The 15,121-nt window shown below is 46.2% G+C and overlaps 1 protein-coding gene across 2 annotated transcripts in view; it reads right to left on the reverse strand.

Annotated features, from left to right (window-relative positions):
* PMP22 (peripheral myelin protein 22) overlaps positions 1 to 14,873 on the reverse strand; it is a 32,211-nt gene extending 17,338 nt beyond the window's left edge. Inside the window, exons 1-3 of one of the 2 annotated variants that reach the window (XM_081895642.1) lie at positions 14,719 to 14,873; positions 11,196 to 11,296; positions 9,830 to 9,929 (exon numbers count right to left, since the gene is read on the reverse strand). In XM_081895642.1, coding sequence (XP_081751768.1) covers positions 9,830 to 9,929; positions 11,196 to 11,273 — 178 coding nt within the window. In that variant the 5' untranslated portion in view covers positions 11,274 to 11,296; positions 14,719 to 14,873. Of the gene's footprint in view, positions 1 to 9,829; positions 9,930 to 11,195; positions 11,297 to 13,081; positions 13,226 to 14,718 lie in introns of those variants that run through there. The other variant, XM_081895641.1, reaches the window with a different exon arrangement.
* Between the last annotated feature and the right edge of the window lie 248 nt (positions 14,874 to 15,121).

Raw genomic sequence — 15,121 nt, forward strand, 5'->3', positions numbered from 1 at the left:
CTCCCAACGATGCCTTCATGCCCCTAAATACCATCAGCAAGAGGCTGGTCTCTAGCTGAGACTCCCATCTAGGTATATTCCAAGAATGATGTAAGACTTTTGCTATCTAAGCAGGCGGAGAGAATTAGATGTGGGAGGCCTTTCAGTTGCCTGTTTTGATCTGTAATTTTAGCAGCGTTTTATTTTTCCTAGATGTATTTATATATTACGGTCATGAGGTCCAAGCCAAAAGGGCAACCGTGCCATTTAAAAAGAAAGAAAAATAAGGGCGCTATCTTTTTGTTCTGTTTGCTATCTTGCAGTACCAGGCTCTCAAGCAGGTTTCACTGAGAAGTGAAATTAACAGACTAGAATTCTTTACGAGTGAGGAGGGGGGAGAAGCCATAAATTGAGATTCTTCTAACGAAAGAATGACAAGAATGCACTTGGGCCCTCTTCATGCAGAGGCTGCTTGCATCTGCAAATACACAAGATTTCTAGTCGATTGCAAAGCTTTTTGAATTTTTTTTTTGGGGGGGGAGAGGTGCCTTCGCCTGCATGTCTATATGACTCACTTATGTGCTTCCTGCCTGGTGGCTTCTCCAGCAAGCAAGGTAAGCATTCCCAAAGAGGAGAACATCCCAAGGAGATGTTTGGCATGCCTTACATTTTTCTCCTGCCTAATTCTAATGCCCCTTGGGCTCCGTTGCAATGCTTCAGGGCATTTGCAGAATACTTCATGGTACTCCTAGGAGACACAATAATCCTTGGCTGAGAAAGCATCCCACCCTAAATATCACCACACCCTAATTTATAGTGCTGCCACTGACTTTTCCTCACCGGGCCAGACATGCAGCCAATGCTTTGCCTGAAACAGGGATATTGTGATGGGAGAATCTGCAAACAAAGCAAGGCTGCTGAAACCCCATTTCTTGAGGTCATGGGTGTGAGAAACCTGTGGCCCTCCTAAACCACAACTCCCATCCGCCCCAGAAAGCACAGCCAATGGCCAGGAATTGTGTGAGTTGTAGGTCAGCAACACCTGGTGGGCCAAAGGTTCCTCAACTCTGGTTCAAGAGCTCCAGGGAACTAGGCAACAGGGCACTGATAGGTCAAACAGAAGAATCCTGCTTCCCACAGCGGCCAACCAATGCTTCTGGGGAAACAGCAAACAGGAAGTGAAGGCAATAACCAGCACTGAGATGCTGAATACATCCCTCATGCAACTAATAGCCATTGACAAGACTTCTCCTCCATGCATTTGCCTGGTCTTCCTTGAAAGTCATCTAAGCTAGTGATTGGCACCCAATCTTGTGGTATCAAACTCCATAAATTCATCATACATCGTGTAAAGAGGTGTCTCCATCTGCCTGTTTGTATTAAGCACTGAAGCAGTCAGCTGTTTCCTTATATTCCACTCTCAATTCCGTGATATGTAGGACTCCAGTTCTGCACAGCAGCAGAGTGGCTAGATTACCAGGGCCGTATGCTTGCCAAATTTGTGGAGTGCTCCTCTGCCTTTAAACAGCTACAGATCAAACAGAGATTCAACAGGTGCTGTTTCACCATCCCCACATTGGGGGGGGGGGGTCACAAGAACCCTGTGAGGAAAAATATGATCATCCTATGCACCAGTAGAAGCTAGCCTAATCCTGTCCTGTTTGCATCCAGAGAACAAACTAAAGCAGATTTGGGAGCTGAGATATTTCTATATAGGGCTATGTACCATCATCACAACAAATTCCATTCTAAACAGGTTCTGTATTCACAGCAGAAGACTGTCATGAAGAAATTCAAATAGATGCAATGACCTGCAATGAAATTGAACCTGATAGATTTCCACTTGTTATGCAAACTATTAAAGACATAGCATGTTTATCAGGGGGGAAATATGGCAAAAAGCTTCATTCAGTCCTGTGCTCAAAGTGCAGAAACAGGGTTAATGAGAAGAGGTAGCACACCTAGCTCCATGGTCTTGTCAAGGCTTTGAAGACCTCAACAATCCCAAGACTCTGGATTCTGCAACCATGCTGGGAAAGTAAGAACATTGAGAAGAGAAGGGTGGGTGGGTGGGTGTCTGTGTCCCTAGAAATGTAATTTGAAAAATGCTATATGGGCTTGATCGAGAGGCTATACTTCACCAACTGCAGCGGCATCACTTCAACAGAGAATCTGACAGATATTCATTTTGGTACGAGTGGGATTCAGTCTTGAATTCCTTAGATAAGTCTGCACGAGGAATGTCTGGCAGAACAAACTAAACTATGACCAGAACATTTGAACATGCAATGACCGCATACTGATCAGCTAATTGAGGAGTTATCCTTACTGGGGGAAATGTGCTCAGATCAAACAAACTTGTCCCAGACATAAAAGGCTAAGGGAGGAGGGCATTCTGCTTAATTCTGTAACTCCCCCTCCCAGTGTAGAATTCAGTCTTCTGGCAATGTTCTGCCAGAAGCAAGAATACCAATTGTGTTAGATGAGGAAAGGCAGGTGTAGACTTTTGAAAGACCACGGTCAGCAACTTGCTACTTGCATTGCTACAGCGATCCTGCTGGGTGTTGGCAACTGCCTCAGTTTCCCCCTCTTATAGAATAAGTACAATGCTGCCACTGGTGATGTTTTGTGGGGAAGGGTGGTTTTAAAAAAAAGAAAGAAAGAAAGAAAAGGTGTGTGAATGAAAAGCACAACTGGTAAAACCCATTACCTATAGGGCTCAATAGCTAAAAATCCTACAGGCCACAGAACCGGAGACAAGAAGGCGATATTATTATTAATGCACACTCACAAACTAGTCATGGCACATTTGTGGTTGACAAGGGAAACCAAGAAGGCATATCTGCAGACAAATCACTTGAAACAGTTCCAGGTTCACAGCAGCTTCTTGAAAAGGGGTGCTCTTGATTCCCTCAGGAGCTTAGCAGGACGTATATGGATCCCACAATTGCCCCTGGGAATTCTGCCAGCTTTGTATTGGGGAATGGGCTGTGGTGTCGTCAATACCAGATCTATATCAGCTTACACCACATATGAGCTGGCAAATGGTACAGGTACTTCTCACAGAATGAACTGCAATCCTACCCCCCTTAGTGCTGGCCATGAACTGAGCACACTAAAACACACCTAACCATTCCTTGAGGCCTTTCTGCACCACACCTATAGGCATCTAGAGGCCTGCTCTTCTCCAAGCCTCCAAATGAGAGGCTATGCTTGGTAAGCATGGAACCACATCCCAGGATGTGAGGACTGACTGGTCACTGATACCCATTAAGTGAAGTAGGGGTGATCACCTCCCTCTGTGGTCTGTGCAATATGTACACACACACACAAAATGACTGGGTGCACTGTCATGTGTCCCGCATGCGTTGGGAAGGAGATGCTATATGTCTCGGCAGCAACCAGCTCTCAGGGTGCAGGTGGGGTTTGGGTTTATTACAGGGCAGAGCAGAAAACACGCAGCATTCTGAGGGACTTGTGACATTCTAGCCTTCAATACAATTTCAGCCTTAGCATCAGTACAAGATTGTGAGCCTCATTGTTGCAGCTGAGAGCGTAACAGTGTCAAAGTGAAGCTGACGAAGTAACAGAAATAAGGAGGCAGGGAAAAGGAATCCAAGTTTTGTTATGGGCCACCCTCCTGTTCTCACAATTTACTTATCCAAAACAAAAGCCAAGTGATAGCTCAGTCAGTAGGGCATGAGACTCTTAAGCTCATAGTTGCGGGTTCAAGCCCCATGTTGGGCAAAAGATTCCTGCATTGCAGTGAACTAGTTGACCCTCAGGGCCCAACTCTATAATTCTTTATTATTTAATTGTAGTTATCCTTTGGGATAAGAAATGTACCTCAGGTTAAGTAGTTAATTCATTCCGGAGGTCCGTACTTAACCTGAAACTGTTCTTAATCTGAAGCACCACTTTAGCTAATGGGGCCTCCCACTGCTGCCGTGGCGCAGGAGCACGGTTTCTGTTCTCATCCTGAAGCAAAGTTCTTAACCTGAGGTACTATTTCTGGGCTAGCGGAGTCTGTAACCTGAAGCGTATGAAACCTGAAGTGTATGTAACCCGAGGTACCACTGTACTTCCTTCCCATAAGTTAGTAAAATCTGGAACATCCACCACTATAAATTTACATGGCTAATAATAGTTTAGCCTTTCCCTGCTGTGCTAACAGGCACCCCCAATTTGCAGGACATAATTAAGAAGGACATCTTTTATTGGAAACACAAACACAGCCAAATTCCGCCATGCATGAGCGACTCTGAAACGGCTTGCCTACCCTGCACATATAGCTATGCCGAAACTAATGCCACTGAATGCTGATTAAGGATATCGCTGCAGCCGTGTAAATCTGCCACATTGTTACACAGATGTACCCAGGCGCTTGTATATGGAGCTGGCTCCACTAGGGGCCAGCAGAGAGGCACAAAACAGCACAATCCACACACACCCATTTTCCGGAGTTTTCTCTTCTGGGGGAAAGAGCAGCCATGGGCCTTTAAGCTTTCGGCATAGTTTAACATTCCAGCAGAAGCCTCCACCCTGAGCTCCCACAACAGCTACTGGGCACCTAGGGATCTTTTAAACCCAGGGTACCACAGAGCTCCAGCATGAAATATACTGCAGCGATTTAGAAGGTCACACCAGTTTCTTCATAGACTTTCCACAGAACAAAAGCAGCTCATTGTTTGCAACACACAACATGCTCCCATTCACTGGAGTCAAGGATTCTAGAAAGAAAATGCTCCCAGAAGTATGTTCATATGGACATGCCACACAAGTGAGAGAAGAATAAAGGTCCATATTTAAAAACAAAACCGAAAAACAAGCAACCAGTCACTGTCCCAAACTATGCAAGTAGGCAACCATGTCTCACCTTCCCAAGCCTCAGGTCTTCAACTCATCTTGTACGTCAGGTATGGGAAACTCTTGACGTCCTCAAGACATTGCAGGACCCCAGCTCCCATCGGGCCCAGCCAACATGTCAAATGGTCAGGGATAATAGGAGTCAGAGTTCAACTACACTTGGAGATCCATAGGTTGTATGGAAATACCAACCAGTTTTTAAATTCTGCTTCTATCCTTTCCCCCTTATTCTTCATATTTTATATACCAGTTAATACTGTCATTTCCAAGCAGGCATACATGAAAGATACAACATAAAAGCAATAAAAATCGGGGGGGGGGGACCTCACTTAAAATGCCCATTGATTTGTTTTCAGAAGTCTTCAATAAGTGCCAGAAGTTGACATCAAACAGGCACTTTCCCTGTTCAACTGGCAGGGAGTTCCACAGAATTGAACCCACAATACTGAACACTCCTGTTGGAATTGAGCTATGCATCTGAACCATGGAGAATCACTAACACTGACTCCCCTGAAAACCTCAATAATCACACTGGATATAAGGTACTGAGCAGTCTTCAAGGTAAAGGTAAAGGTACCCCTGCCCGTACGGGCCAGTCTTGACAGACTCTGGGGTTGTGCGCCCATCTCACTTAAGAGGCCAGGGGCCAGCGCTGTCCGGAGACACTTCCGGGTCACATGGCCAGTGTGACATCGCTGCTCTGGCGAGCCAGAGCTGCACACGGAAACGCCGTTTACCTTCCCGCTAGTAAGCGGTCCCTATTTATCTACTTGCACCCGGGGGTGCTTTCGAACTGCTAGGTTGGCAGGCGCTGGGACCGAGCAGCGGGAGCGCACCCCGCTGCGGGGATTCGAACCGCCGACCTTTCGATTGGCAAGTCCTAGGCGCTGAGGCTTTTACCCACAGCGCCACCCGCGTCCCAGTCTTCAAGGTATCCTGGACCAAATTGTTAAGGAACTTATAAATGAATACAAGAAGTGTGACCTTCCACAATACTGCCATAATCACAATTATTCTTTAATTCCCTGAGCACCTACCTGGCTGATGTGTGGAGTGACTGCACTCCAGTTCCTATCAGGCATCAATTCCTAGATTTGCTTCACCATTAATGTTGACTGGCCAGTCCCACTGATTGTCACAAAGCTCTCCTTCAACCCATGAGATTTCCAGCTCCCATGGAAACACAAACTATCACTCTACCGGAGTGAGCTGTTTTAAACTAAGAAGAAAAATGATGGCCCACTGCACAACCACAATTTTAATATTAACTCTTAATTGTTACATAAATAATTGTCCAATTATTTGATTTGAGAACATTTCAACTCTATTCAACTTTTGAAAAAATGTGCCTGGAGGGGATACAGAAGTGGAGCAATTCACATTGCATGACTATGCCTAAAGAAATGCTTTGGGATTCAGCTCCTAGTGTCTCATTGAGAAGATACTCAAAGTGGCCAAGTTATGACTGGAGGAAATCTGCTCTTCAGTAATTAGGATGGAATAAGGAACATCTGTAATCACTAAGTGCCCTCAAAGCCACATGACCTTAGGAGACAATGTGATGTAGGAGGCAACAACAACTATGATATGGATTTGACACTTGGTGCCATTTCCTTAGGGCATCCTCAGAACAGAAGCAACCCACAAGTAGAATGGTGGTTGATAGCAGATGCACAATATCTTAGGAAAGGCCATCTTTGCCACACCCTAAGAACAAACTGGAGAGGTCACTGCAATTTTGAAACACTAAGGCCCAGCGTCAAACAGCCCAATCCTATGCATGTCTCCTCAAATTAGTTCTCAGATTAGGGTGTATAGGACTGCAGCCTACAGCAGCTCCCACAACTGCTAAGAAATTCCAGGACTTGAGCTGGGTAGAAGAACAATCTTAGGAGAGTGATTATTTACAAACTGAAATGGAAAAGGGCTCAGTTTGGGTCATAACTCTCAAACGGTTTCTCCCTCTCCACCTTCTTCCATAGGCAAAATTCAGCTTCTGCTTACATCATCTAGGTTTAAGATTTTAACTCTGGAGAATGGGAGGAGATGCTTTGCTCCCACACAGTGCAGCTGCAAATCTACAAAGATAGTCTTGCTGCATCATACCAAACATTCATCTACTCCAGTGGCCAACAAAAGCTTTTAGAGGCCTTATAAGCAAGGCATGACTATGATCCCAATGGGAGAGCTCTCCCCCACTGATTGTTCCAAGCAGTGAACTCAGAGGTTCCATTTTTAGCTACCATGTCTAACATAATTGCAAATGCAGGTGGTTGTGAGCCACTGCCTATTGCTTAGGGGGTGCAACAAATATAAGGGAGTGGCTTCTACATACTCAGAGGACTCCCAAGATATTCAGAAGGTTGTAAATCAAAGTTTAATAGTCAATTAATTCATTTAATAGAAAGCAAATTACACTCCCTCCACGCCTTCCTTATGGGAGAAGAGCCCTGTTAGATCAGACTAAAGCAGTGGTGGCCAAACTCAGCCCTTCAGCTGTTTTGGGACTACATTTCCACTGGTCCTGTTAGCTAGGGATGATGGGAGTTGTAGTCCCAAACAGCTGGAGGACCAAGTTTAGCCACCATGGGACTAATGGATTCCTAGTCCAGCATCTGTGGTGGCTGGTGCCCATTGGGACTGGTGGGGCGGAAGGCAGGGAGTCCAACAGTAGGTGGAGCCAGAGCCAATGAGAGGCAGAGCTGACGAGTTCTGCTCCCATCCTCCTCCCCACTGTGTTCTACAATGGCAACATTGAAACTAAGGAAGAGGAAACTGACAGCCAATGCCATCCTCTGGGCTGAATGTAAGAAGGCAAAGAGGAGGGAGCTGGCTGAAGGGAGGTGAAAGGTGATGGGGTAACACCCCACTTGACAGACCAGCCTCCACTGTTGAGCATTCTGTAGATCATCAGTGGGCCTGACTACTCACAAGTAGGGAAGCTCACAAGTAGGGCAGGAGCAAAACAGAACTTTCCTGCTCATGAGCCCCGGCAACTGGTCTTCAGAGGAATATTCATACTCATATTCAAAACAATGGGCTGCAACCATTATTAGTTTTATCCTCCATTAACTGGTCTAATCCCCTTTTAAAACCATCCAAGTTGGTGACCATCTTTTGGACGCCATGCCCCACCCTCAAATTCTTAAACATTTATTCAGATGAAAAGATCATCCATCCCCTCATCATTTTAATTGTGGAGGTTTTTGTTGTACCCTCTCTAGCTCCATTATTTTTATTTATTTATTTTTAATTATATGAAGTGAAGAAAACAGTGATACAAACTTGCTCCAAAATCTAAGCTGTCATCTTTTCATCCTGTCAACTGGATTCAAAAGAGTCTTTGCTACCTGCATGGTATTTTGCTGTCATAAATTTGAGTAGATCATCAGCAGTCCTGACTACTTCCTTGTTTGCCTCTAGTTCCAGACAATTCATGAAACAAATATAATAGCTATGGTGTCAATATATCTGTTGCACCCATCTGTCCATTGAGAAAACTTGATATTTATGCATGTTCCCAGACTCCTGCCTTAACTAGTTACTGGCCTCTTAGCAAAGGATTCCTTTTTGTAGAATAAAATGCTGCAAAAGAATCATGGTTGCCTGACAATAAGCCTTTCTCCATAGCATTCACATCTAATTAGTTAATAATAATGTCAGTGGTTTAATAATGTCAGAAGATTTATGATTCACCAACTTCTGAATTATTCAACTCCTGAGTTGTAGAAACAAGATACCTCTAGCCATTAAGCCATGGAAGTATTTTGCTACAAGCCAACGTGAGATGTGTGAACAAGCTGTATGCAGTGATAGTAACAAATACAAATCAACTGCGAGCAAAAAAGTAAGCAGAAATGTTTGGATACTTAGACATGAAACAAAAACCAGCAGCAACTCTGTGGCAAGTTAGGAATGTTGCCAACTTACATTTCCACTAGGACTTTCTTGAATATGAATCCTCATTTTACCTGCTATTAACAGCTTCTACAGCTTAATCCAATGCATGTTCACTGACCAGTTAAGACCTACTGTGTACTATAGGGCTTCCTCAAAGGTAAGTGTGCACAGGACTGCAGCCTTAATGTGCCAAATATATTACAGTTCTTTCTAGCTTATCTTCAAAGCACAACCGTGATCCAGCCTGTAGAATATCCCAACCCACAGAGCTGTCCATTATGCCACTAAGAGTGTGCCACCTGTACAGGTTTTATTCACAACCAAGACTCAAAACACAGCAAGTGAGGCTAGATTTTAAATGTTGACATAAGCTTATGTCAAGTAGTGAGTGGGTGGGTAGGTAGAAGTGGGTGGGTAGGTAGCCAGAGTACATCATACACAAGATTATGTTTTAAGCAGCCATCTCTGTATTAACTATTCATGGATAATAATATTTTCTTCTCTATCAGAAAGCCAGACAACAGAAGGGGAAGAGCCATAGCTCAGTGGTTGCATTTAAAAAATCTCAGGTTCAATCCCTGGCATCTCCAGGTAGAGCAGAATCCATGAAGCCCTGAAGATGTGCTCCAAGGGTAGACAATACCAAGCCAGATGGACCAATGGACAGACTCAGTATAAGGCAGTTTCACACATTCCTGTAAGTTCACATGATCTTAAGAATGGTGGGCCAATTCTTTCTTTCTCTTTTAAAAGAATGTTACAGATCGGACTCTAGGTTTTCTGAAAGGTTGGGCAAGAAGTCAGAAGATGTAGGTCCTTAGAATCATAGAGCTGGAAGAGATCCCATGGGTCATCCATCTCAGCAAAAGCATCCATGGCAGATGGCCATCCCTTGAGCAACATGGGCTAAACAGTGAGGAGACCATTGCAAGACACACACACACACACACACTGATGGGAGTAGGGTGCAGGATTTCACCCAAACTGCACTCAGAGCAGGCCCTGAGGACTAGCTCATTGTCAAATCTATTTCTAAAAAGGTATCATAGGAGGCAAAGTGAAGAAAAGGTGACAGAATCCTTACCATCTGCGGACGTTTTGGCGCATTGAAACGAACTCAGGGACCCCTGGAGGGTGCAGTTCTGCCAAAGGGCTGATGTGTGCCCATCCCAAATGAGCCATTGCTGAAAGGGAAGGACAGAACACAGTGAGAGGAGGGGAAGTTTAAAATGAGCAGGGCCACATACAAACTAAGCACTGAGAGAAACCATGTACTAAAAGTGACCCCTCTCCTGGTGCAAGTTCATCTGCATGTCTGTTCTTGCTTTGTCCTTAAGGACTGAAATGAAGCCCTGAGCAGTAAAGAGGCATTTTAAGCTTTCTTTAAAAAAAAAACCCTAAAAAACACCTTTGCGCATAACTAAAAGCTTATTTCCGGGGTGGGGGGCACACAAAAATAAACACAATCCTATTTAAATTGACTGAAATAAAGAAAAAGTGCTTCGTACTTTCATTCTTTGCATCCATTGCAAAAGGAGAGAGAGAGTTCAAAGAAAAAGCAAACACCTCTCTCTTTAAGCTTTTGCCAAATAGACAGGGAAAGGGAAATCCAGTTCCCCAAGCTTCACCTCCCACTCCCAACACATCCATTGGCTGTTTTTTCTTTTCTTTTTTTGTAAGACCTTATTGAAAAGCATGCAAATGAAACAAGCTGCTCACACGATTGATTACAATCAGGCATTCATTGACACACCTCTGCCTAAGGTAACAGATTAGCTAACAGATATGGAAATGTGAATGCACCCAGCAGCATAGTAATTCTTCTCCTGAATGCTGAATATGTAGTGGCTGACTGTACAGGCAAGTCACTTAGTGGAGAGGGAAATGTGCTCTGTAGATTTTCAGGCTCTCTGTCTTCCCTAGAACTTAAAACCAGTTCTGGGACAGAGTCGTGGCTCAGATTTAACAAAGCTTTGTGGCTCTCCTAGTTTGGCTTTTCTTTTTAACTAGCAAAGACTAACATTATTTATAAAGGTTTCATATGCTTCAAGATGCTCACACATGCCAGAAACCTGATCTCCGGAAAAAAACAAACGGTTCTTCAGCTATTCTTGCGACGAAAAGAATGAAGTCATTGGGGGGCCATTTTGGCTGCAACAGCTTCCTTTTTCATGAGAAGCCATTGGATCTCCATCGTGATCAGTTCCATCAAGAAGCATTGGGGGCTGCAAACAAAAACAGCCTAACCCTAACATGTTTGTTCAGACCTTTCACTGAGTTCAGTGGAGAAAGTGCAGTTTTAAATGCAAAGTAAACTTCTACAGATTCCAATGGAATTGCATCTGCAGGCAGAGAGCATCAGGACCAGAGTTCAAAAGCTCTGGTTCACCCTCCTGCCCTTAACAACTTGGAAGGGAATTGGAAAACAAATGAGGAGTGTTTGTACTTACACTGACAATTGTTGAGACGAAGAGAAGGACAAGCACTGAAACATGGAGCACAATGATTCCCAACAACAAAAGGAGCATTTTGGCAAAAGTGTTGGATAGATCTGGAAGGGAAAAAGAAAACACACAGAAACATTTAAGTAATGGGAGAAAGGTTACCAGTGAACAGCCTTCTACATAATCCTGGGATGATGAGGCAAGTCTAATTTTGAGACACGAACAGCAGAGGGTGCCTCTGAGACAGAAAATATACACCATATGGTTTGACGAAGCTAAATAAATACATGAAAAAATAATATACATCATATATATGTGTATGTGTGTGTGTGTGTGTGTAAGTAAGAGGGGGCAGAGAATGTGCACTGAAGGTGGAGGCAGATGGGAAGTTTTCAAACTTCTTGACTAGGAGATCTAGCCAATAGGGGCAGGGCAGGGAGTAATTAATCTTGCATGTCTGAAGAAATTCAACCAATTTGGCAGGTTTGTAAAGTAAAGTGTGAGATTTGAAATAAACCAGACCCAGAGCCTGGTGCAGTGAACATACCCATCAAAAGGCAAACAGAGCTGAAGGGGTCAGAATAAATGATCTGAAACTCCCCTCCAACCTCTCCCTAAAATATCACATCTTTTAGATTATTTCCCTTTTCAGGGCTGGATTCCTTCCTCTCCCTGCCCCCCCCCCACCTCCAAGATTTGGAAAACTTATGGTGACTATTGGCATATGGAAAAACTCAAACGACATCACATTCCTCAAAGTTTCCATTTTATTGCGGGGGGGGGGGGGACTCTGTTCCCAAACAGCCAGCAGATGATGAGGTGATATATACATATATCAAGTATCTGTTTTCTAAATGAGTGCTTAAGAAAGAGCTCCAAAGCAGAAAAGAAAAGAGTCTAAAATAAAGCAGGAAAACAGCCACCCCGCTTGGACTAGACCTCCACTGGCTCAGGAGGCGGGAAATGGAAACCGTTATGCCACAAAGCCACCATTCTCCCTTGAATAATCAACATTTGGAGCCCATTAAACCACCAGCACCACAAACTCAGCCAGCCAGCTATCTCCCCCACAGCTTCTAAATAGAATGTGGAAACTGTACAAAAATACAGATATTGCATGAAATTCACAAAAAAGCCCATGGTTTCCCTCTTTTTTGGGTGTATGGGGGGCAAGATTCCTAGGCGGCCAATTGTGGGAGAGATGGAATTTGGGGAGCAGGCACAACGATCAAGTCCTGCGGATTCGGAGGGACCAGGGGATCAGTTATTTGAAATACTGTTGTAAAAAGTTTGGGTGGGAGGGATCTTTATAATCAAATGGGAGAAATCTCTTTAGGCAAGTTTTCTTTCACAGAAGAGCGCCATGCACTCTCTCGCGTTCCCCTTTACGCACACTTCAAAATCTGCCAAGCGACTGTTATGAGGAGTGGAATTCTTCCAGGGCCGGCGGGGGGGGGGGAGGAGGGGGAAAGATCTACGTGCTAAAATGTTTCAACCCGTTTCTAATTATATCAGCCCCAGCCTGGAGTAGCGGACTTTCTCAGCGGCGCGAAGCCTTGGGGAGAGCTCTCCACCCCACTCTCACCGCTAGACACAATAGTCCTACAAAGTGGGGTTCAATGCAACAAGCATCAAGACGCAGCGAGCCCCCGATAAACTTTCTGGGGAGCTGGGTCGAGTAGGGTCCCGCATCCAGGGGTCGAAGGCTGGGTGGGGCTGCTGCTGACGTTATAATCCAAATCTAGAGTGCGCGCACGGACTGTAGAGGGGCCATGGGTCCGGTTGCGAAGAGAGGTCCCAGGGGGCGCTTCAGTGGAAAAATCTCTTGCTCCCCTCCACCCCAAATATCTATCTGTAAAAGAATGCGCTGGGAAGACAGGCGGGTTACTTACTGGTCTGCAAAAAATTAAAATAAAAGCTCGCGCTCCCTCTGGCAGGCGACCTGGCCACTCGCTCTCTCCGACGAAGACTGCGCGCCGAGTGCGGGCGCCCGCGTGCCTCCCCGTCCGAAGATCGAGTGAGCCCGCGAATGGGCGGGACCCCAAGAACAACGCCCAATGGTGGCCGGGCGCCAAGCAGGGCGGGTCCAGGGCGCCGGCGTAAACCGACGGGCAGGAGAAACGGGCGGGCGTCTATAAATACTTTCCCGGACGGGAAAGGAAAAGGGAGAGCGCGCGGACGATCGCTTTGCCAATGGAGCGGCCGCCTTGGATCGTGGGCCCCAGAAATCCAAGCCCGGATAACTACAGTTTCTCTTCTGGGTTTTTCTTTCTTTCTTTCTTTCCTTCCTTCTTTCTTTCTCATCCCCAGTGGAAAAGCGTAATGCAGGGGTGCCAACTTGAATAAAATATTGGGGGGGGGGGCGTTGATTACAAAATGAGGGACACCCACACCATAGGAATAGCAATGCCCACCAACTCAAATATTTTAGGGGGGGCAAAGGGACTTCAGCCCCTACGAGTTGGCTGCTATGGCGGAGGCCATGGGAAAGATCGTGGCCCCGCGGTACAAGCACTCTCCCCTCTCCGGTCCTGGGAAAGCGATGTTCCTTGCTGAAACGCAAGGCGGGTCAAGAGGCGGCGGCGGTGGAGATCTTCGCGTCCGGTCGTCCTCGATGGCTGCGGATGCAAATCCCTCGAAGAGAGGGGCGCAGGACGGGGGCGCGATGGCCAGGTAGGCGCAGCTACCATGGAGCCGCTGGTGGGCTCCGGGGATTCAGAAGAAGAAGAGGCCAACGGCCTGATGTGCCTAGGGAGCTCAGCTAGGCACAACGGATTCAGCACAGTCCGTCCACGCCAAAGTCCATTAAGCGCTTCCTTTTCCACACGTCCCGTCCCAGTGCTCGTCTCACTGGGGTGGGATGCGGTGCGTGGCACACAACACACGCGCAAGGCGTTCCATCGGTAACCCCGAGAAGAGACCGCTAGCCTACACTCTCCTTATAGCTGCTCTTGATTCGATTTCTGGCGTGTTCCCGGGGGGGGGGTTAACCGCTCTGCGCCCCCCCCCCCAGCTGATGCGTGCAAGAGCAAGCTGCGTCCGATCGCTCCTGGGCCGGAAGGCTCAGGTTTGTCCCGGCCACCCTCACCCCAAAACCTGTTGTTGCCTATGTTGCACGCTCTCTCTCAAGCCGATCACATCCGTTCCTCTCTCGATTTCATTTATCTGCATTTGTGACTGCTCACCTGACATCCAGAGAGGAATCCGACCGCGGGGGTAGCATACCTCACCCTTTAAATTGATTGTATTGCTAGGATTTCACACCTGACAGACGTCTGCCACCTGTCTTCCTACCACCACCACCTCCCGCCCATAGTAACCGGAGCAGTGGAACTCTAGCATCAGTTCTAGAGTGTTGTATCGGTGGCAATCCGAATTAAGAGAACAGCCACCGCGTTTCTCGAAGTTGTGCTCCTCCTGAATCTTTGACACCCACAAGCCTGTAAGAGGAAAGGCTGTCCCAATACTGATGTCTGCTAGAGCTGAGCGTTTATTAATTAATAAATAATAAAAACAATAAACAACTTACCAAGGCCAAAGAGCTCGCTCTTTTTTCCAAGCAGTATTCCCCAGAAAGCGAGAGCCAGGTGGGATTAAACTCCAGTTGCTGGATCTCGGACAGAAGCAGATCTGCCTCTAAACTCCTGTGCGCGCCGAGTGAGCCCTCGCTGGTTGCAAACCCTTTACTGCATCCGCAGGTCTCGTGCTCGCCCCGTTTATTCAGCCCCCGTTCCAACGCCCAGATATGTCATGGTGGCCTGAGAGAGAACACCCTTTACTATTTAAAGGGGCAGCGCCTCTCTATCTTTATCCTCCGGCAGGGAACATCGCCAGCACGCAGGGCCTATTTAGGGTGAGCAAAGGATTACTCCGCCGCGAGGGAGTGGCCGGCTTGACATCTCCGTGGTCGGAAGCCTGGGTGAAAAGTCCGG

This window comes from Podarcis melisellensis (assembly GCF_964234715.1).
Source record: "Podarcis melisellensis genome assembly, chromosome: 2".
Classification (NCBI taxonomy): domain Eukaryota; kingdom Metazoa; phylum Chordata; class Lepidosauria; order Squamata; family Lacertidae; genus Podarcis; species Podarcis melisellensis.